The 20,975-nt window shown below is 56.7% G+C and overlaps 1 protein-coding gene across 3 annotated transcripts in view; it reads right to left on the bottom strand.

Moving 5' to 3' along the window:
* Positions 1–2,170: 2,170 nt before the first annotated feature.
* The window catches only part of FBLN2 (fibulin 2), an 84,873-nt gene continuing 66,068 nt past the window's right edge, over positions 2,171–20,975 (bottom strand). For all 3 annotated transcript variants that reach the window (XM_047743613.1, XM_047743615.1, XM_047743614.1), the window contains 9 exons: positions 17,731–17,865; positions 15,586–15,723; positions 13,630–13,773; positions 13,374–13,502; positions 12,818–12,943; positions 10,541–10,657; positions 9,926–10,054; positions 5,349–5,472; positions 2,171–3,081 (listed from right to left, as the gene is read on the bottom strand). In XM_047743613.1, the coding sequence (XP_047599569.1) occupies positions 2,724–3,081; positions 5,349–5,472; positions 9,926–10,054; positions 10,541–10,657; positions 12,818–12,943; positions 13,374–13,502; positions 13,630–13,773; positions 15,586–15,723; positions 17,731–17,865 (1,400 nt within the window). In that variant the 3' untranslated portion in view covers positions 2,171–2,723. The remainder of the gene's footprint in view (positions 3,082–5,348; positions 5,473–9,925; positions 10,055–10,540; positions 10,658–12,817; positions 12,944–13,373; positions 13,503–13,629; positions 13,774–15,585; positions 15,724–17,730; positions 17,866–20,975) is intronic.

Raw genomic sequence — 20,975 nt, 5'->3', positions numbered from 1 at the left:
CTTCCAGGAGGTGAGCTCTAGGCCCCTGGGAGGTCCTGACAGGACTGGCTTTGCCTGGGGACATGGGGCAGGGACAATCTTTTAATGTGACTAAGAATGGGGCTTTGGGACATGTCCTATCAAGTCTGACCTCCAGGAGGGACCAGACACCATGGGTCGGCCATACTGCAGTATGAGCAAAGCTGGAATAGAAGTGCTGGGTACCGAAGGCTTTCTGGTTGGCCACACTCTGCGTGGACCGTCATCCATCATGCCAGGAAGGGGACGCATCCTGGGGACATGGATTCCTCCTGCATTCTGCCCTGTGCGTCATGCCCCTTGGATGATTTCAGTTTGTACGTTTCCATCCTAACAAAACTGTCCCCCTCAGTTTGGCGCTCCCCTGGGTTATTCAGGTGAGCTAATGGACCTGAGGGTGCTCGTGGGGGCCCCCGAGTTTGTGTCTGGCATCCGGAGTGAGGGCAGACTTGCAGGGACTAGTCCCTCCAACTGTGGCTTGTCAAACTCTTGTAGACATGGAACTCCAGAATTATGGAAGCTTAGCGCCTCTGAAGTCAGAAAGTTTTCCAAGAGCCACTAAGCTCGATGCTGTTTGTGTGTTGCTCATTCTAGTGGTACAGAGCCCCAGGAGGGAAAAATGGTGGGCACCGCCATCCCCTGATGAGACAAATGAAATCCAGGGAGATGATGTCACTCACTTGAGGTCCCACAGGGAGTAACTCTTGGGTCGGAGGAAGAAGCTGAGCCTGTATAGGCTAGGTGCAGCCCCGTCCCCTGCTGGCATCCCTAACCTGCTCATAGAATGGAGGAGACCCGGTCCCCACTGGTCCCTGCCTGGTGAGCGCCGATGCCAGGCATTGTGGCTAGCTCTGGTTTTCCCAACAACCCGGGAAACAGAAGGAAGAGAGATAGTAAGGCAGCGAGAAGGAAATCCTGGCTCCTGCCACATGGCCTTGGGGTCAGAGCCAGGGAGGGGCAGGGAGGGAAGAAAAGGCCACGAGATGGTGAGCCCTCCATGGCAGGCTTCTGGCAGGAAGCTCGGAGGCTGGCTCATTCCTGACGCTAAGAAGTTTTAAATAATCTCCACATCTTAAAGTGGAATATCTTACATCAAAAGGTAGTCCGGGCGCTTGTCTGGAAGAATGAGAGCATCCCGGCATTGGGAGTGTGGGTTTCCAGAAGGCAACAGGGCTGGAGCTGTGTCCTGCCTCCTCCTCCTCCCAGGGCATCCACTCCTGGTTCACCACCGTCTCCCACCCTGCGCCTCTCCATGTCTCACTGCCACCTGCCAGAGCTGGTGGCACACGGGTATGTACACACTCTGTTGTATCCTGATACACATCTCTCCCCACCCCTCACAGGTGTGCAGTCCAGTGAGAATGTCCATTCTAGCCTGGTTTTCAACGGCCACTGCCACCCACCACATATAGTTCGAGACCCCCGAGGTGGCACCCTGCCTGCATTGGAAATCCACTGGCTTAGCAAAAGAGCCAAGGGGAGTGGCAATGTGCATGTGTGAGGAGACGCAGACCGGGCCCGGACGCCCACGCAAACTTGTCCCTTCCCTTCTCAGCCCTCCTCGTGTGCTGCAGGCTCAAAGCCCTAGAAACCTACACGGGGGAAGGAAAGATGAATTCTCTCAGCCTTCCTCTGTCTGACCTGTTTTCAGGCCCCAGTAACCAGGACCAGTACTGGAGTCTGAGAGTGAGAAATCCACCTCTGAGGAAGGAAGAGGAGGAAGAGGAGTGGTGAAAGAGGAGGAAAGGGTCCTGAAGCACAGTTTACACTGGGATCCCTTCACCCCAAGAGGAGAGTTCCTGGTAGCAGCTAATTCCATGAATTAAGATACCAAGGACAGGAGCGCCTGGGTGGCTCAGTGGGTTAAAGCCTCTGCCTTCGGCTCAGGTCATGATCCCAGGGTCCTGAGATTGAGCCCCGCGTTGGGCTCTCTGCTTGGTGGGGAGCCTGCTTCCTCCTCTCTCTCTGCCTGCCTCTCTGCCTACTTGTGGTCTCTGTCAAAAAAATAAATAAAATCTTAAAAAAAAAAAAAAAGACATCAAGGACAGTCTTGATCTACAAAAGGACGCACTGGTCCAGCCAGGGACCCTGCTGCGACATGCAGAAATCATCGTCAAACACAAACACTTTACAAAATAAGGTTTTTTTTTTTTCTCTTTTCATTTTTTACTTTATAATCCTTTGGTACTATTTGAATATATTTTTTGCAATATGTGCATACTACTTTTATAATTAAACAAAAACACTTAAAATGATTTAAAAAAGAAAAAAGTAAGGAACTAATCACAGTGGAATATGAAGTGGAGTATCAGCTCTGGGGTCAGGTCACTGAGTTAAGTCCAAACACCCCAATGGGGTCGCTGTGTTTCCAGTCTTGGGCCCTCTGACTCCACCCACGGAGCACCTACCATGACCTTGAACTGCCCTCCAAGTTTAGGCACGCTTCCTGTGGCCAAGCTCCCTCCCGCAGGGCGGGACATGGGGGAAGCCCAGGAATCCAGGAGGAATCGGGTCAGCAAAATTAAGTTAATTTACAGAGTTATATAGTAAAAACCGCCACCATAACCTGGCCCCACATATGCAGCGTTCAGCAACCGCAGAACGGTGTACGCTGGTGGGTGGCACAGAGGTTGCCGCCAGGGTCACCGAGGAAGGATCCCAGGGTTCCGCGGCCCCAGCAGGGTGCTCAGGCAGGCGTGGGCGCCTCACAGTGCGAAGGTGGTGAAGAAGATGTGCATCTTGGCCAGGAAGGTGGTAACGGAGCCCTGTCGCCAGAGCTTCATCTCCACGTCCAGGGCGAAGTCCCGGGGCTCGCGTACCAACCGCTGCAGGTACACCACGCCTGTGAAGGCGTTGAGAGGCCGTGTGCCAAAGTAGCCCTCCTCGTTGCCCTTGGTGATGGTCAGGGAGATGGTGTCACCCGCGAAGACGGGCACCGGGCTGATGCGGAAGATGTGTGCTGGCACCAGGAGGCCCGTCTGGAAGTTCAGCTGGTAGTAGGTGATGCGTGCCGGTGAGTTCTGACACTCCATGAAGTCGTGGCACGTGGTGCGCTCACACTTCCTGCGGGAGGCACAGGGAGGGGGGTGGGTTGGTCAGTGGGCCCAGGGGTGCTCCTACCCGACATCCACCCATCCAGGACATGGTGCCAGCCTCAGCGGCCTGGCTCCATTGCCAGCTCTACCCTTAGCAGCTTCTGCTAAGTCACCTATCTTCCCTTGGTCTCAATTTCCTCATCTGTAAGGTGGGATGATGGCCTGTGGTCTCACTGGTGGGATGGGGTTAGTTAACGAGCATGCAGGGCCTCCCATGGGCCTGGGACGGTGCATGAGCAGCCCTGAGTCAGCCACACGTTCCTGTCTTCTTCTTCCCTCCCTTCATTCTGACCTGCCTTCCTCTGTTTGGTTTTCACGTGCACACTTCCCCTCTGCACAGACTCCCTGGGCACGGTGTTTTGATTGTTTTTGTCATTTTCCAAATTCCTTTTCTTCCATAACTGTCTCTCCTTGGGAGCCATCCCCTCTTCTGAGTCGGGATGGCCTGCTCTTTCCCAAGGGAAGCCTCTCTGAGGACCAGGGCCCACCTGGAGCTCCGAGTCACCCACTCCCTAGGAAGCCTCAAGACTCAGCCATTCTCCATGACAAGGACAACAAGGAGGGAATCTCCACCAAACCCCAGAGGGGGTCAAAGGGCTTGACTGCCAAGCATAGCACCAATCTGTCCCATCTTGGCTCTTGGAGCCAAGGTCGCCCCTCCATCATTAAATCACTCTCCACATGCTCACTGCTTCCAAAAGGGGACACTGCTCAGCCACCAGGGCTCCGCAGCTCCCAAGGATGCTCTGAGCAGAGCTCCCCACCTGGCATACCGCAGCACACAGCCACACAGGCACCATGACCACAGCCACGCCACCAGCAACGAGTGGCAATGACGCCGCACTTATGCCACACCACGACCCCTGCCAAGCCCATGGCACCCCTTCACTCCTCTCGTGCTCACACCCGGCCCAAGCTGGACCTGCTCTCACCCCCATGTTCCAGACGAGACGGCTAAGACCCAGAGAAGGGAGGTTACCTGTTCAGGGTCACTCAGACAAACTCCCCTAAAGTTCCCGACACCCATGCACATGGACGTTAGGATGTTTGTGCCAGTGGAACACGGCAAAGGGCCGCGGGGCAGTGGTGTGTGGACGTGCATCCACACTAGGAAACACGGCTAGTGGTGGGCTGTGTGTGCAGACGTGGAGGACAGCTGTGAGGTAGAAGCAGCAAGCCGGGCCCAGGTGCGCACACAAGTGTGACCGCACTTCCCAGGCACTTTGTGGTCAGCGTAAGAAGAGGGAAGGCAGGCGACCTCCACGGCCATGGGATCCAGCTGGGGGCAGGGGAAAGGCTTTTGCTTGACCCACTTCTGTGGTGGAAATACTTTGTAAGCAGGTGTCACATTTGCAATTATAAAAATGTGAGTCTGGAAAATACCTTACACAGTAAGATAAAGTGGGAGATAGCCGAATTATAGGAAACACCAAAGTACTTTATGAAAATGTAGGTTTAGCAAAAAAAAAAAAAAAAAAAAAAAAGGCCAGGAAATAGAGCAAAACGCCAAGATACCTGTGAGAACTGTAAGATAACTGTTAGAAGTGTGGTCACCGGTCTGCACAGTGCTGCTGGGCGTCCCACCTCCCGCGGGCCACATTTTGTGGTATCCTTAGGGTACCCCCACCTCTCACAGTGCTGGACTGTGGGGTCCACGCCACGGTATGTCCCTTCTAGCGTTAGGTCAGGTTACAAAGGACTGTCACCTGCTCTTCTGAGGACTCGTTCTAAGGAAGCCACATCACAAGCTGTCTCAAAGAGAGGGCCCTGCAGTAAGGAGCCTGCTGCCCAGAGTCACAGTGAACGAGTGACAGGGTCCTGCAACCCCACCCGAGCCTTCAGATGACACTCTCCAGGAGACTTGAAGCCAGAACCACCCAGAGAGCTGCTCCCGCTTCCTGAGCCTCCAAACCATGTGAGGTAATAACTGTAACTGTTTGTCATGGAAAGATGCTGTGTGTTGGGATAACCTGTTACACAGTAACCACTAATTAGTACATTGTGTGTGTGTGCACATACACATGTTGGGGGGTTAGAGGATTGAGATTTTCTGAGTTGTCTTCCCTTTGTTCTCTATACTCTGAGCTCTCTACAAGGTGCTTTTATACGTACCCTGTGTGGTCAGTTAGACCACAGACCCAACCATCAGGACCTGTGAAGAGCAGGAGGGGTGAAGGTGGGCAGCCTGAGAGGGGCACAGGGGTCCCCGGCCCAAAGCCAGGCAGGGACACTCACGTTTCGGAGACACGGACGTAGTTCGGAGGGCAGTCGAAGCGCAGGCAGCGGAAGCCACCCCGGATGTTATGGCAGGTCTCGGCCTCAGAGCAGTTGTGAGTGCCCAGCGCACACTCGTCTAGGTCTGGGGGAAGAAGAGGAAGGTGAGGATGGGGACCCCCTGGCTGAGGGCATTCATCCAAACCACTGCGACCCACTCTGGAGGCCTGGGTCTCAGGGCAGCTCGGCAAGCACGCAGCTCCCACACTGCCCTACTCCACACACCCCCACTTTGTCCCCTCTACACACCGCAGCTGAGGGCCTTGTTCTCAAATAAAGCATCTGTGTCCCCTGAGGTCTTTCCATGCTCCCAGAATAAAAAGCGAGTCCCCTCTTATACACCATAGGGCCCTTCTGTGAACTTCTCTCCTTCCACTTGGGGCTGCAGCCTGTTGGACATCTCCATGTTGCTCCAATGCCCTGACGCCTCCCCCACCCCAGGGACTTTGCACATGCTGTTTCTGCTACTGAAACACTTTCCCCACATCTTCCCATCTTTTAGGTCGCAGCTCAGGGTCACCCCCTGCAGGGCACCCTCCCTGATGGCCCTACAGTGGGCCCCCTCCCATTTGATTCTCCTTCTACTGCCCAGCCTGTTCTGTGTCCCCCCCTCCCCTTCCTTAATGTGAGATCCAGGAGGACAGGGGTGTGTGTCTTTCTTGGTCCTGTGGTGTCCCTGGCATCTACCAGAGTGCCTGGAACAGAGCAGGCGCTCCACACATATTGCTGGAGGGAGGGGTCAGACCCACCACTTGTAAATACAGACTCTGAGAGCCACGGCTACAAATGGTCCCCCAACTGCACAGACATGCTCATGCCTCCTGTGCACACTCACACGGACAGGCATGTGTTGAGGCACGCCTGCATGCTCGAGCAGACTCCCCTAGATACACAGTCACAGATACAAACATCCAAGGAGGGCCTTTTCATGATGCTGACACATGCACGCACACACACATGTAGGTAAATATCTGACAAGCACTCAGAGAAGCCGACATGTGTGCCTGCGTGCACACAGGCAACCTGTGAGACAAGAAACATCAAATAAGTGGGTCCTAGAGACCCCTTCCATGAAGACTGGCTCCTAGCTGAGAGAGGGTGGCCTCTGGAGGCCCCAGGGGAGGTCGTTGGGGTTGCGGGGGGACAGAGCCTGTCAAGATCTTCCCAGGGAGGCTTCTGGTTTCTTGCTCCGATCTGCCACACTGATTCAGTTTAGGGATTTCTCCTCACTTGATCCTCATGCCAGGCCTGTAGGGTGAGGGTCACAGGCCTCTCCAGACCGGGGGAGAACAGAGGCTCAGAGAGGGGCATGGGCTCCCTCAAGGTCACACAGCAGGCAGCAGGTAGCTGGAGCTGAAAGCCAGGGATCCAATCACGATGCCACACGGACCATGACAGGAACAACAGGATGGTCGTAACCATAGCAGCCAACTGCATCCTAAGTCTAAGGCCTGGTGTCCATCCGCTACTCAGGGCCCTCTGTGCTCATTAACTCATTTGTCCTCACAAGCCCACAAGGCAGGAACGGTGTCACTTCCCATCCTCACATGCTGACTCCAGGCTTTTGGCCACCACCCTCTGTGGCGACAGACCAGCTGACATCCATTCACCTCTCCAAGCCTCCCTCCCTCTTCTCCTCTGCAAACTGGGTCGTGATCCCAATTTCCCAGGGTGGCACAGAGGCGAGTGGAAGAAAACAGAGCAGGAGCTGGTGGGGCCAGGTTGGGCGCGGTTGTTGTCCTAATGGTTCATTAACTGAATCCACGTGAATGGGGCGGGGGGCCTCCTGCTCTTCCCCGCTCCGGCCCCAGCTATGCTCAGGCTGCCCACACTGGTGAGCACGAAGCCCTGCCCCTGACCCCGGGCAGGGCTGTGGCAGGAATATGGAGGGAGCTGCTTCTTGCTGTCTGCTGGCCCAGTGCTGATGGAGATGACCAGAAGTAGGAGGGAGGAGCGCCAAGGGTCAGCAGCCCTCCAGCCTGGCTTCCCCGTGCTCACAGGAAGCCATCACAGGACTTCCCTAGGACCCCAGCGTCTTTGTCCCTCGTGTCTGCGGGGTCTTCAACCCTGGACCCTCTCTTGGAGAAGGTCAGGCCAAAGGGAGAGCTGGACAAGGCCACATCCTCAGACAGACAAATGCCAGCCGCAGCCCAAATGGGTGGGTGTGGGGGACAAAGTCAGTGCTAAGACTAACAGCATTGCTGAGAGCTAGCCCTTCACAAGCGGCCCGCTGACAAGGGCTTTATATACATTCAAAACAGAACAGAGGCAGAATTCAAGGTTATTCTCAGCACGATCTTAACTAGTCTTGCCTATACACATACGTGCGTGTATATCGGCATAACGAGAAACTGGGAAACATATATCCGAGTATCCACAGAACTTGCTGCTCCGTTCCGTCAAGGGGTTGAACGTTCAATAGGCAGCTGCTACATGCTGGGCACTGCCCTGCGGGCTGGTGACGAGCCTCAGGGCCCTGCCTGCACGGAGTGCGTATTCTAGGCAACACTGCCGAGTCTCAACTCCTTCACATCTTTCTATCCCCACTTGTTTTTTAACCACTGAAGAAGGGCAGGATTTACTGAGATATTAACCGGCATGCTCTGCTCTCCCACGGCTGTCCTCCCATCCTTCCGTTGGAGCCACGCGACCTCCACACTTGGCCTGAGTTAGAACAGGACCACAGAGCACGAAGAGGGCTGCCTCTTCGCTCTGAAGGTCAGCGGCTGCAGAGGTCAGCCCGATGGGTGCCTGAGGAAGTGGACACGACCCGGCAGAACCACCGTCCCACACTCTGGCCTTGTCCACCCTGTGACAGCATGGAGACTTTTCCAGCAAGAAAGATACCTTTCCAGCAAAGGCATCACACATACAGTGGGGCCTCCCTCTCGCCCGACCCGGTGGGGGCTGCAGCAGGACCTGAGGTGGGGGGAACCTGGGCCTTTCCAGGGGGGATGCAGTGACCTGGGATGGGGGCAAACACAACCAGCTGTGGGGACCGGAGCCAGAGATGGGTGCTAGGGGTCAGGTACACCTGTGGCTGGGGCACAGCAGCCGCGTACCCGGGCCCAGGGAGCGAGCCCTCTCTGGTAGCAGCAGACACAGACCAGGCAGCCCAGACCCCAGCAGATGAGGGCCAGGGAGAGGTTTTCAAGAGCAAAGTCAGTGCAAGGGTCTGACTGGACCTCCAAAAAAGGACCCCACCTGTGTTCTGCCATCAGGTGGAACACAGCCTGGTTCTCCAAAATGAAATCCTAGTCTAAGAACATAGAGCCCTGTGTCCCACACAACCCCTCTGATGGGCAAAATCCTTACCTTTAATGGAGCCCATGTTTATTCTATTTTAAACTAAAAAGCAGAGAGACGGCTTTGGGGCCAGGGAGGCCTGGGTCAGCCTCTGTGAGTCTACCAGGCCTCCAAGACTGCGGTTTACCGGCACTCGCTTGGGGTCTTTTCATTTATTTTTTTCTTTGCACTTATTTTTTTCTTTGCATCAGTCTATGGTAAGGAATCCTTTTGCACTGGACTAAGTATACACACATGGGTTATAACAGTCTGTAGAGTCATGGCGCACCCTGGTCTACTCCATGTTCACTGCCACCTACCCCATCCTCTATTTTGTTATTCATTAATTAAAATAAACAAACAAAAACCAGCTAGCTGAGATCCACCAAAATGATCACCGTTCTAACTCTACACCCTGCCGGGCACCGACTCTAACCCCTGGGCCTGCAGGAACGCCAGGGCCTGCCTTGGTGGACCAAAGCTGCAACCCAGGAGACTCTGGGCTCCCAGGCCCACCGTCCGGGGAAGAGTCGGCCACACAGGTAGGTGGAGGGTAGGCAGGCTGGGCTATGAAGCCCTGAGTGGTTGCTTCTTGAGCAGGGGCTGGTGGGGGGATATTCCTGTGTCTCACTCAAGGGGATTCTAGCTCCCCTCCACCTTGCCAGGGTGGCTTGCCAGGCCTAGAATTTGGTGGCCTCAGTAAGTCCCAATGCATCTGAACTTAGGATCATGACTCCCCAACACAGAAGGAAGATTAGATGTCACAGAACCTGGTCTCCATCCAAGGAAGTAGTTGCAAAACTGCAAAAACAGGAGACTGCCCAGTGGTTTGTACATCCTTAGTGATGGGAAGCCCCATGTGGCCCTACCCAGGTCTGCACAGCTCTGGCTGCGACAATGTCCTTCTGCATGCAAGGTTAGCAGATGCAGATGCTTAGGGACAGACGCTGGGACCCCTGAGGCCACTCCCCACTGGAGCTGCTCCCCATTGGAGCTGCTGGACAGGTCTTCTGCCTTTTAGGACCACCCCTTGGGATCCCTGTCCGTTTCCTAGGAGAGGGCTCACGGCTGAGCTAAGTCAAACAGCAGAAACACTGTCTCCTCCCTCAACCCAGGCACAGACCTTGGTTAATACAGCCACCAGTTGCATCGGCCATTCTGTGTTTATGTACTAGGTGTCAGAGCTCCAATCACACAGCAAGCTGCTCAGAGCCTGCCCAAAACTCTGGTGGGGCAGGGACCCCCTTGCTTACCCTTGCAGGACCTCCCATTGGCTGTCATGGTGTAGCCCCGCTCTGGGCACGCACACTGGTAGCTCCCTGGCACGTTGACGCAGCGGAAGGTGCAGAGGATGCCAGCGCCCTGAGCACACTCATCAATGTCTGTCAGAGAAAGTTTTGGCCCCCAGTGAACCCCTTGTACCTGCAGGGGCCAGCCGTGAACAGTTATCCTGGCCCTGCTACAGCCCTGGAGCCTAGGGGCCCATTTTACTGATGAAAACCAAAGGGTTGAGAGAAGGGAAGAGAGTTGCCAATGGACACACAGCACAATAGGACTCCCATTCCAGTGCTCAATCCCTGGGGCTGCTCCATGATTACTACTATCAGTGCAGGGCCAGTGAGGTACTAGACACGGGCCTGGACAAGGTGTGTGATCTCATCCTTCATCCCACTGAGGCCAGGACCATCGCCTCCACTTTACGGAGGAGGAGCCTAAGGTCCTCCTAGCCCAGGAGATCGCGGAGCTGGGAATCCAGCTCTAACTTGACACTGAGACGCCTCTGTGTGTCCCATGTGTCCCCAGCCCAGCCTGGCACACAGGGAGGGGGTGCCTCTCAGGAAGGGTGCCCCTGGGCTGAGGAGAGGTACCTGTGCAGGTGTGCCCGTCCTCTGCCAGCTGGTAGCCTTGGCGACAGTAGCACTGGTAGGAGCCATAGATGTTGGTGCACTCCTGGCTGCAGCGCTGGGCCTCACACTCATTCACATCTGCGGGGAGACTGGCCTGTGGTCAGGGCAGAGTCCCCCCAGCTAGATGGCGAGGGCCGAGGTCTCAGCTTACCTAGAGCCTTATCTTGGCAGACCATTTGTTCCAGCCTCTCTTAAGGGCTGGTGGGGAATTAGAGACCTGGAAAAAGGCAAGGAGCTGGGCCGTGCAGCTGAGGCAGGGGCAGGGCTGGAGCTTGCTGGTGGGGTCTCAGCCTGCTGCCCAGAGGAGGAAGCCACAGATCGGGCTCAGATTTCCCCCATAGGGAGCTAGATGCTGCCCTATTGAGAGTCCGTAACAGCTGGTAGGGATGGCTCTGGAGGCATCACCTAGGTGCTAACAAGGATCCCCTCAACCCTGGGAACTCAGCTTCCTGCCCTGATCCCCAAGCCTGGCTGTGCATGGGGCTGGAGGGCGGCGAGGGGAAGAGCTGCACGTGTGGGCATATGAGCTAACCAGTGTTGGAGTGAGCAAGTGAAAGGTCAGCTCCTGGCTCAGATGGACCAGCCACTGGACTCTGAGCTCCCTGAGGGCAGAGACTTGGCTTTCCCTCATCCATCCAAGAACTGCTGAGCCACTACAATATGCTGTACCAGTGCCGAGTCTGGGGACTCAGCCATGAACAAGACAGACAAAATCTCCACCTCGTGGAGCTGGCGTTCCCACGTGTGCTGGAAAAGTAGGGGGAGGGGCTAACTGAATGAGTCCAGTAACTAGTACATCCAAGGCGCTAGCACTGTGAGGCAAGAGGAGAGAAAGGGACAGGGGACGTGGCTGGGAGGTTGCAGCTCTGCAGCCATGTGGGCCTCCGAGGGAAGTGTTCCGTGCAGAAGGCACAGCAAGAGCAAAGGTGCTGTGGTAAGAGTGTGCCTCGTGCCCTCAAGGGGCAGCAAGGAGGCCGGTGTGTTAAGAGCAGAGGGGGCCAGGAATGAGGAGCAGGGGCAGTCAGTCATACGGGGCCCGGTGGGCGGCCGTCTGACCCACATCCAGATCCTCAGGACGTCCCAACACACACGGTGTCCACAGAGAACAAGCCATCATCTCCTCTCCTGGGCTCCAAGCTTCGGGCGCTAGGGGCCATACTGGTTTCATCTCTGGTCTCTGGCATCCAGGCACAGATGGCCTAGAGAAGCCATGTGAAACAGGGATGGTGGCAGTAAAGGCAGAAGTGCCAAGAAACGAGTGAATGAGCCACGCCACGCGGTAGTGCCTGGGATGCAAGGCCCATGCCTGCTGCTGGCTGCACCCAGCCTGGCCTGGAGTAGGGGCTCACAGGTGATCAAAACACAGACAAAGGAATGAATGTGACCAGGTCTGTTCCAGGGGGCCCTCCAAAAGCCCTTGGAGGCATCCAGGCCTGGTCACACTGCCCCCACCCAAGGCTGGTGCTATCCCACGGAAGGGCCAGTTCAGGGGTCCCCACAGACTCCCCTCCCCAGGAGGGAAGTAAGGAAAGCGCCTCCAGGCCGGGAAGGGTTGGAGACTCACATCCCCTTCCCTCTCTTGACCCCAGATCTGTGGGTAGGGTCCAGCCCGTTTATGTTCTTGGTTTTACTCATACAGCATTTTGTTTGTTTGTTTGTTTGTTTAAGTTTAAATCTATCATAACATATAAAAACCAGCAAATTTTACATAGATAGCTCCATTTCTAGCATCTGGAAAACCAAGAAGATCGGGTCACCCTGGACTGTCACTGTCACTGCTGGGCAGCACCATCTCCAGGGCCGTGTGGCTGCTACCCCCTCCTGATGGCCACTGGGCTCTCCAGCTGCCCAGGAGCCTGATCTCATGTTTCACTCACTTCTGTTCCTTGCCTGGACCCCCAGGCTGAGCAGCCACGACCAGGATCAGAAGCTACTAAGGGACTGAGGTTGGGCTGCCATCGCTGCCAGAAAGGAGATCCTGTCTGAGGTGCAGATGACACAGAGATCCAGCCCTTCTGGCGTGAGATGGCTGGACCCTGGGCCCTCTGGAAGGGCTCCTGGCAGGATATAGCCAGAGCAGCCGAGGCCAGGGAGGGTTTGCCCAGATGGAGAGGTAGAGAAGTGGTGTGAGGTAGGGTGTGAGGTCGGTGAAAGTATGAAGCTAGGGGCTGGCAGGGCTTTGGGCTTTTTACATGGTGAGGACCTCTGTGCAGGGTCAGAGGTCAGGGTCAGTGGTACCTTCACAGCGCTTGCCATCCGCAGCCAGCACGAAGCCAGTGGCACAGGAACAGCGGTAGGAGCCCGGTGTGTTCTCACACGTGTGCTGGCACAGGCGGCCCGGCGAGGTCCAGCACTCGTTCACGTCTGTGGGCGGGCAGCAGGCAGAGGGTGGGTGGCCCATAGGGATGGCAGAAGGGGCCTGGGGGCTAGCTCCCTCCACCCCCAGGTAGAAAAGAGGGGCTGGGTGAGGACAGGGACACACAGACCCAGAAGGAGAGTCAGGGAGGAACCTAGACAGGGAACAGGGGAGGCAACAAGAGCAGGGGCCGGAGAGAAAGGCAGCAAGAGGATCAGAAAGAGGCCGAGGCAGAGACAGAAGGACGGACAGACACAGTAAGAGGCAAGAAAGCATGGTGATGGGACCACGGCCAAGAGAAGCAGAGGAGACCAGAGCAAAGAGGAATAGCAGAGCGAGGCTGAGGGCAGGGCTGGCAGGAAGGAGGAGGAGGCTTGAGGGCTGGCCCGGGACAGGCGGATCCCACAGAGGGGTTCCCGGCCACCAGCGCCCACCTACCGACGCAGGCCCGGCCAAAGGCGTCCCGCTGGAAGCCAGCTTTGCAGTCACAGCGGTAGGAGCCAGGGAGGTTGTGGCACACCTGGCCCTCGCCACACTGGTGCACACCCGTCTCACACTCATTCACATCTGCCAGGGAAGGTAAGCAGGGCACCCTGAGGCCAGGGATCTCCCTCAGCCGGGGCCACCTGTGGGCCAAGGAACCCGGGAAGCCCCAGGCTGGGCAGAAGGTGGGCAGGGAGGTAGTTGGCCTCACCCACACACTTGGTCCCATCCTGGTTGGCGTGGTAGCCGCGCCCACAGAGCAGCGGGTTCCTCTGGCACGTGTAGGAGCCCACAGTGTTGATGCAGCTGAAGCCCGGCCTACACGGCTCAGCCAGTGACGTGCACTCGTTGATGTCTGCAGAAGGGATGGAAGTAACAGGGAGCCTGGCACAACCCCTCCCCGTGTCCTGGTGTCTGAGTCCAGGGCCACACTGGGAGGTGGTAGGTTTGGGGATTCAGACCAGCCTAGGACAGGGCTGCACAATTAGATTGTCCCATCCCTGTGTCCTCTGATCCCAGGGCCTTCTCCTTCAAGAACCTAAGCACCCACAGAGCTCTTCCTACATTCTTCTCACAGCTGCCCTGATGCAGTGGCTGAAGGCAGTGGCTTCCGCAGACCTTACAGCTGAGTTGTAGGTTAACTACAAGAAGTCACACCCCTGCTCTGGCTCTTCCCACCAACCTGTGAAGTTCATCCTCCATCTCTCCCTCACACTTTGCCCCAGCTTCACTGGCCTCCTCATCAACAAGATGCCCCCAGCCCACCACAGGGCCTTGGCACCTGCTGTCCCCCCACTTCTCTCACACACAAACACACTGCCCTCTGATATTTGCATGGCTGGCTCCCTCTCTCGCTCAGGTCCCTGCCCTAATGTCAACTCTTCAGGGAGGCCCCCAACCATTCTAGTGTATAGCCGTCCCCTTTAAGATTTAATCCCCTACTTGTTTTATTATTTATCAAAGCACCTTTGTATAATTGCCACTTCCTTAAATGTGTTTTTATTTAGTCCCTCCTCCTCTAAAACATTTCATTGAAGTGCTATAACTCCCTGACATCTAAACCAGGCACATAGTAGCTGCTCTGAAAACACTGTCCATGAATGACTCACTGAGGAATTGTTGGCAGTCCAGCAGACCACCCCCCCACATTGCCCCGACCCCAGCTGAGGATCGTAGAGACCCTCTCGTGCCCACACCCCTGGGGATCCCTGTGACACTGCCAGAGGCACAGAATAAGGAGCTGTTAAGGGGGTACCCCAGAAACAGCTTCAGCTCCCAGAATGGTAAAGGGACCCCTGCAGTGTCGAGAAAGGCTTCAGATCAAGCCAACACTCCTCTTGTCCCTAAGTGTCTTCCCTGTAAGATGGCAATACCTGTCCTACCAGCTGCCCTCCTCAGGGAAGGGTGTGGGCCGGAAGCTGCACTCTAACACCCGCCCCACCCCCCACCCCCGGGTTCTGTTCACACCTAGCGACTGGCTTTGCACACTCGCCCGCCTTTCTACCTCTCCTTCTGCATCCTTCACTCCCTGCCCGCCCCCCCCACACAGAGTTGAGCACAGCCTTGACCATGCGGGCTGCAGACGCCATCGGTCCTGCCTCTGGGCCCGATGCTGTCAGCAGCCCCGAGGAAGGGGAGGCTGCAGGCCAGCAGCGTGTGGACGGAGGTGAAGAAAGGTGGGGAGAGTGTGAGATCTCAGACCACACGAGGACAACTAGGCCACCATCTGCCAAACGGCAGGTCTTTGCCCCTTGAGTGCAGCATGAGATTGACCCCTAGGTCCCACTAATGTTCTTTTACAAACAGAAATGTCAGCAAGTATCATGTGCAGTAGGATAACGTTTTGTGGACTCTCTGTTCTAGCTGTGTGTGTGTGTGTGTGTGTGTGTGTGTGTGCGCGCGCGCGCGCATGCGCCGGGTCAAAAAAGAAAAATATTCCTTACTGCTAGCTAGTTAAAAACCTCTGATGCACATTCATGTGGTCTGATCCCATGGAAGGGTAAACTGAGGCCACAAGAGCAGGGACTCAGGCAGGGTCAAGCAGCTCAGGAGAGCAAGAGTTCTGTTTCGCAAGTGCCTCCCGGGGTGAGGCCCCGACCAGCCCTCCCCGAGCCCCCCACCACCCTACACCCACGCCCCTGCCACAGCCCCTGCAGAGCCCGCTCACCCACGCAGTTGCCCTCAGGGTCCTGCAGGAAGCCCTCCATGCAGCGCTGGCGTGCCTGGCAGTAGAATGAGCCCTTGGTATTCTGGCACGTGAAGCCCGCCTGGCAGTTGTGCGTGCCCAGCTCACACTCGTCCACATCTGCCACACAGAGACGGGGTGTCAGGGGCCGGTGGGCTCGTCTCCTCCATCATTGGAGGGGGGGGGTGGCAGAGCACATCACGGCTGGGACCTGGGCCAGTAGCAATGATGCCGTTGCCATAGCGCCTGAACCCCTCTGAACCCAGCACTGTCCCCAGCACCCTGACGTGGCTTTCTTTACCTAATGCTCCCAACAACCCCAGGAAGTAGGGACCACGACAAACGCCATCTTAAACTGGGGGGATGGAGGCACGAACATGGTTGACGGCTCAGGGCACAGGCTGGAGCCTTCTCTGGCATCAGGGCTCCCAGGGCAGGTAGAAATGAGGACAAGGGCCCAAGTCCCCAGGGGCCTGTGTCCAGCCTTCTCAGGAGGTGGCACGGAGGGTGGGGGCTGCCGGATCCAGAAGGCACCGCTGTCCCCTACCTGCTCTGTGGCGCAGAGCAAGTCCCTGACGGCCCCTGACCTCTGTGCAGTACCCCACAGTTTACAAAGTGCAGGCCCTGCACCTTCCCTCAGGCTCCTGCAGCCGCACACCTGGCCTTTCCGACAGACAGGGAAACAGAGGCAGGAGGCAGAAAGGTGACACATGGAGAGTCCACGGCAGGGCGGAGACTCGCTCAGTGTCTCTGACTGCCAGACCAAGGCATGTGAGTCTGTCTGCAGTCCTTCCACCTGTCCTTCCCTCCATCCCTCCCCTATCGGTTTCCAAGGCTTCCACCACTGTTTCACAGCAGCCCGGCCTCTGCGAAGCCCTGTGCTGGGTTCCAAGCACCCAAACGTGGACCAGCTGTAGCCCCCCGTCCAGAGACAATGCCTGAGGAGGCAGCCACTCTGGTCTAAGGAGGTGGTGGCCTGCCCCTGATGACAGAGGGGCAGAGGGCGTGGGACATGTCCATAGAGCTGGCGCCCCCCCACCCCTGGCAGGGTCCTCAGGAGGGGGCTGGCCCCAGGTCTGTGTGTGCACACATGTGTGCAAAGGGGACAGGGCTCGCCTCTCCTCCCAGCTCCCTCCATTCCCAGCTCAGGGCCCGAAGTAGGGCTTGCTAATCCACCTCCCTGAGCTCACGCCCAACCTCTGGGCCACTTCTCACCCAGTTTCCAGCACCTCTGTAGAGCTTACCTCTTCAGTGACATTCTTCTGGACGTTTTTAGTTAAGAAAGTGAAGACTCCAAACGTCTTCCCGGATGGGGCCTGCCAACCCTGTGCTCCTCCTTGCACATTCCCAGCCTGCTTATACCTGAGACTTTCTGGTCTTTGACCATGCCAAGATCTCTCTTCTCCCCAGAGGCCCTCCCGCTTGCTGTTCCCTCTGCCTGGAGCCCCTCCCCAGAATTTCTCATCCTGCAGATCTGGATTCCTGGGACGTCACCTCCAAGGAGGGCCTCTTTGGCGCCCCACCTAAAGGAACACCCAGCCCACTGCCACTCCTGCCCTCCAGGTTTGCTTATTCTCCCTCATCAGGAGCTCAAGGACAAGGACACCACACCCCAGCCCATAGCCCACCATCCAGAACACTGCCAGGCACATCAAAAGCAGCCCAGGAAGCATCTGTTGAAATGGTTTCATGAAAATTTTTCCTCTTCTTAGGAGGCTAGAATTTTCCAGTGAAAGGCACATAAATGATTGCTCTGCGGAGCTCCACCGCAGTGTGGAGACAGGGGAACCAAGGCATGGTGAGGGAATAACTTGACCCCCCAGATGCCAGCAAACGTAGCAAAGCCAGAAGCACACTCTGGCCTCCCCCCACCAGTCTCAGATGCACCGCTCTGCCCAAGTGCTTGGCAAGAAACCCAAGTGCTTGGAGCTTGCCAGAAGTAGAAGGCTCTGGGCAGGCAGGGTCGGGTCAAGGGGCGGGGTGGGGCCAGGACAGGATAGGTCACGGTATGATAGTAGGCGGGGCGAGGGAGGGACAGGGGCGGGGAGAGGGAGGGATGGGGCGGGGCAAGAGGCAGGGCCCATCAGGGGCGGGGGCTCCAGCGGGCTGCCTCAGGGCCCTCCTCACCTTCGCACTCTCCATCCTGGAGGGCGTAGCCAGGCTCACAGGTGAGAGCCTTGTAGCAGCGGAAGGAACCTACGGTGTTCACGCAGTGCTCGCCCCGGCTGCACGTGTGCAGGTCCGCCACACACTCGTTGATGTCTGCAGGGAGAGCGCAGCCATCAGGGACTGGGGTGGGGGTGGGGGGGCGGCGGGGCGAGGGGTGCCAGGACCTCAGGGTCCGCACAGCCAGCCCTGCCCTCAAGGCCTCAAGGTCCTTGCCACCCAGAGAGCCACATGCGGTTGCTGACCACCTGTCTATGCAGCCATTCATTCAACAAAGATTTATCAAGCATCTGCCGTGCCCACGAGCATTGTTCTCAGCCCTGGGTACATCTAACAAGACAGATCGCTGCTAGGGGCCCGGCAGATAAATGAACAAGCAACAAGTAGGGAGGGTGGTGGTCATGAGTGAAGTGGAAAAGCCAGAAAGCAGGGTGAAGGGGGTGAGAAGCAGAGGGAGGTAGCAGGGAGGTCGAGGGTGAATCCTCAGGCAGGCCTTTCGAGCCAGCATGTGAAGGGCTGATGGAATGTGTCACGCAGATATCCCAGGCAGAGGGGACAATGGGTGCCAGCGTCCTGAGCGGGGAGCCGGCCAGGCCGACTCAGAACTGGCCAGGAGAAGGTGCGGTTGCAGGGGAGAGAAGAGAAGAGTGTGTTCGTGGATGCAGATGGAGGTAGGAACCATAGAAGCTTCCAGCAGAGGACAGAAGTGGTCGGACTCATCTTGTAACAGGGTCCCCTGGCTGGTGTAATTCTCTAGGAGTTAGCATGGAGGCTGTTAGAACAGGAGATGGATGACAAGGCTCGGACCACCACCCATGTAGGGGAGGAGCAGCAAGCCAGTTCTGGAAATGCTGTGAAAGTAGAGCAGACAGGATCCCCTGAGGGATGAGCCGGAGGTGAACAAGAAAGAGGAGCCAGGAGGTGCACAGAGCTTCCTGGCTGAGTGGCTGGACAGGCAGGGGTGCCAGCCTGGGATGGGGATGGCTGCGAGGATGACGCTGGCTGGGAAACCTGTGGACGCGTGAAGTCTGAGTGTCCAGAGGCAACCAGGCATGCACGGGAGTTCCTGGAAGAGGTCTAGGTGGGAACACTAACTGGGGAGTGTCAGCGGCTGAGGACCCCTGGGGGACAGAGCACAGAGAGAAGAGGCCAAGAGCCAACTTGGGATGAGCAACTGGGAAGGGGAGAACCCCCCAAAAGTGAGAGAAGGGAGGGCAGGAGAACTGGAGAATTCACCAGAGCCCACCCCAGGCCTGGTGCTAAGGACGAGTATGAGCGGATGGCCAGCCCCGTGCTGGCCACTTCCTCACCCCGCCTGGCATCCCTTGGACACACATTCCCCAGCACCCCAAGCAGGGGTGTCGGCCACAGCGCCCACCCTTCGGGAACTGCCCTCCTGGTGTGGGGACAGGACAGGGAAAGTAGAGATGCTGTGGAGAAAAGCTGCAGTCTCGGAGCCCCGGCCCATCAGAGCTGCTTCTCAGGAGCAGTGACCCCGGAGCTGTGCCTACGAGGATGATGGAGACCAGGTGGAGACGTGGGGTACAGGGCTGCGGGGAAGACACCCTCCCGAACTCACAGGTGACCAAACGGCACGCAGGCCAGGCTCACCCTGACTCTGGGGATGGAGGAGTTTGGGAGGTGGGAAAGGGAGAGATTCAGGCCAGCAGTTTCCTGGGAAGATTTGGCTGAGCAACATAAAGACTTCTGATTCCCAGGATGGGGTTACAGGAGAGATGTTCCCACAACCCCAGAAGGGCCACAACTCCACAGCCTCTGCAGCCTGGGAGGACCCACGGTAATAAAGAAGAGCAGCTCACACTGAGGTTTGCTAGGGGTCTGGTGGTTTACAGATGCTGTTTCACAAACAAAGTGACGTGACCGTACCGAAGTCACACAGCCTGCACATGGCAGCAGCAAGAAGGGAACCCAGAGCACCCAGCCCAGAGCTGTGCCCTTTCCACACTGCTGCAGGATGGGCCCTTCCTTCCCATCATCTAGCGGAAAAGCTCACCTGGAACACTTTTCCCAGGGGCCAAGGTGGTCCTCAAAGGGGACGGCACAAAAGACAAACTGCAGAAGTCACTCATCCATTAGAAGTCTTTTGGACTTGGCTCCTCCCTATCCCACTTCAGCTTACATACCTTCAGTGATGGGGAGCTCACTACCTATGCAGGCTGCCTCAGTGTAACCCATTTGTTGAGTCATAACGATGACATCAAGTACTATTCTTTTTTTTTTTTTTTTTCAAATACTAGTCTTTACATGGACTAACTCAATCTCCGTGGTGACAAAGGCGGGTGTGATGTCATTTCACAGACTGGGAAACTGAGGCTGAGAGGTTAATGGACTCGTCTGAGCTCTTTTAAGTAGAAAGCAGCAGAGCCAGGATTTGAACCCAGGCAGTCTGGCCGCAGAGGGCACACTCTTCACCCCGGTGCGATTCTCCCATCACACCAGCCGGGCTTCACGGCCGAGCCTGGAGCTAACAGACGAACCGCAGAAGACATCAGTACTCATCTGAGCATGAAGTAATGGGGAGAACACTTGCAACAGATGCTAAAATGAGCATGTCAATGTTGCTGGAAGAAGGAAGGGGACACTGGGGCGTCAGTGCAGAATGAACAAGGAGGGAGACAGGAAAGAACGAGAATATGAGCTCATAAATTTTGCTGAATGAAATATACCTTTGCTCTTTTAATCCCAGAATCTGTTTTCTGGCACCCCAATGACCCCTTCTAGTACAAGGTCTTCTGTCCAGGCCACTGGGGGAGCCCACACCCCCGGACATGACCAGGGTACCCTGTGAAGGGTGCTTGCAGGCCCCAGGCAGGATCCGCCTTCCCAGACATCCACACAAAGACATGACCCAGACAGGAAGAGATGCCCAGCCACTGAGAAGCAGGTTCGGGAGGGTGCATGTTGTGCCAAAAGCTGGAGGCCAGGGGCAAACATGTCTGCAGCCGCCCCTCAGCCCAGTGCCGTGGGCCCATCTGCCCAGCGGCAGAGGGTGAGGAAGAGAACATGTCCAGGCTGGACATGGTCCCCAAGCACAGAGAAGACAGACGGGGCTCTGATCACGTGCTCTGGACACAATCTGCACTACTTCTATCTCCGTGCTTTTATTCAAGCTGTCCCTTCCACCCTGCATGCTTTTCCCAATTTCCAAGTCCCATCCATCCTCAGAGACCAGTGCAAATGCCACC

This window comes from Lutra lutra, chromosome 1, assembly GCF_902655055.1.
Source record: "Lutra lutra chromosome 1, mLutLut1.2, whole genome shotgun sequence".
Lineage (NCBI taxonomy): Eukaryota > Metazoa > Chordata > Mammalia > Carnivora > Mustelidae > Lutra > Lutra lutra.
This window is presented reverse-complemented; position numbering and strand designations above follow the sequence as displayed.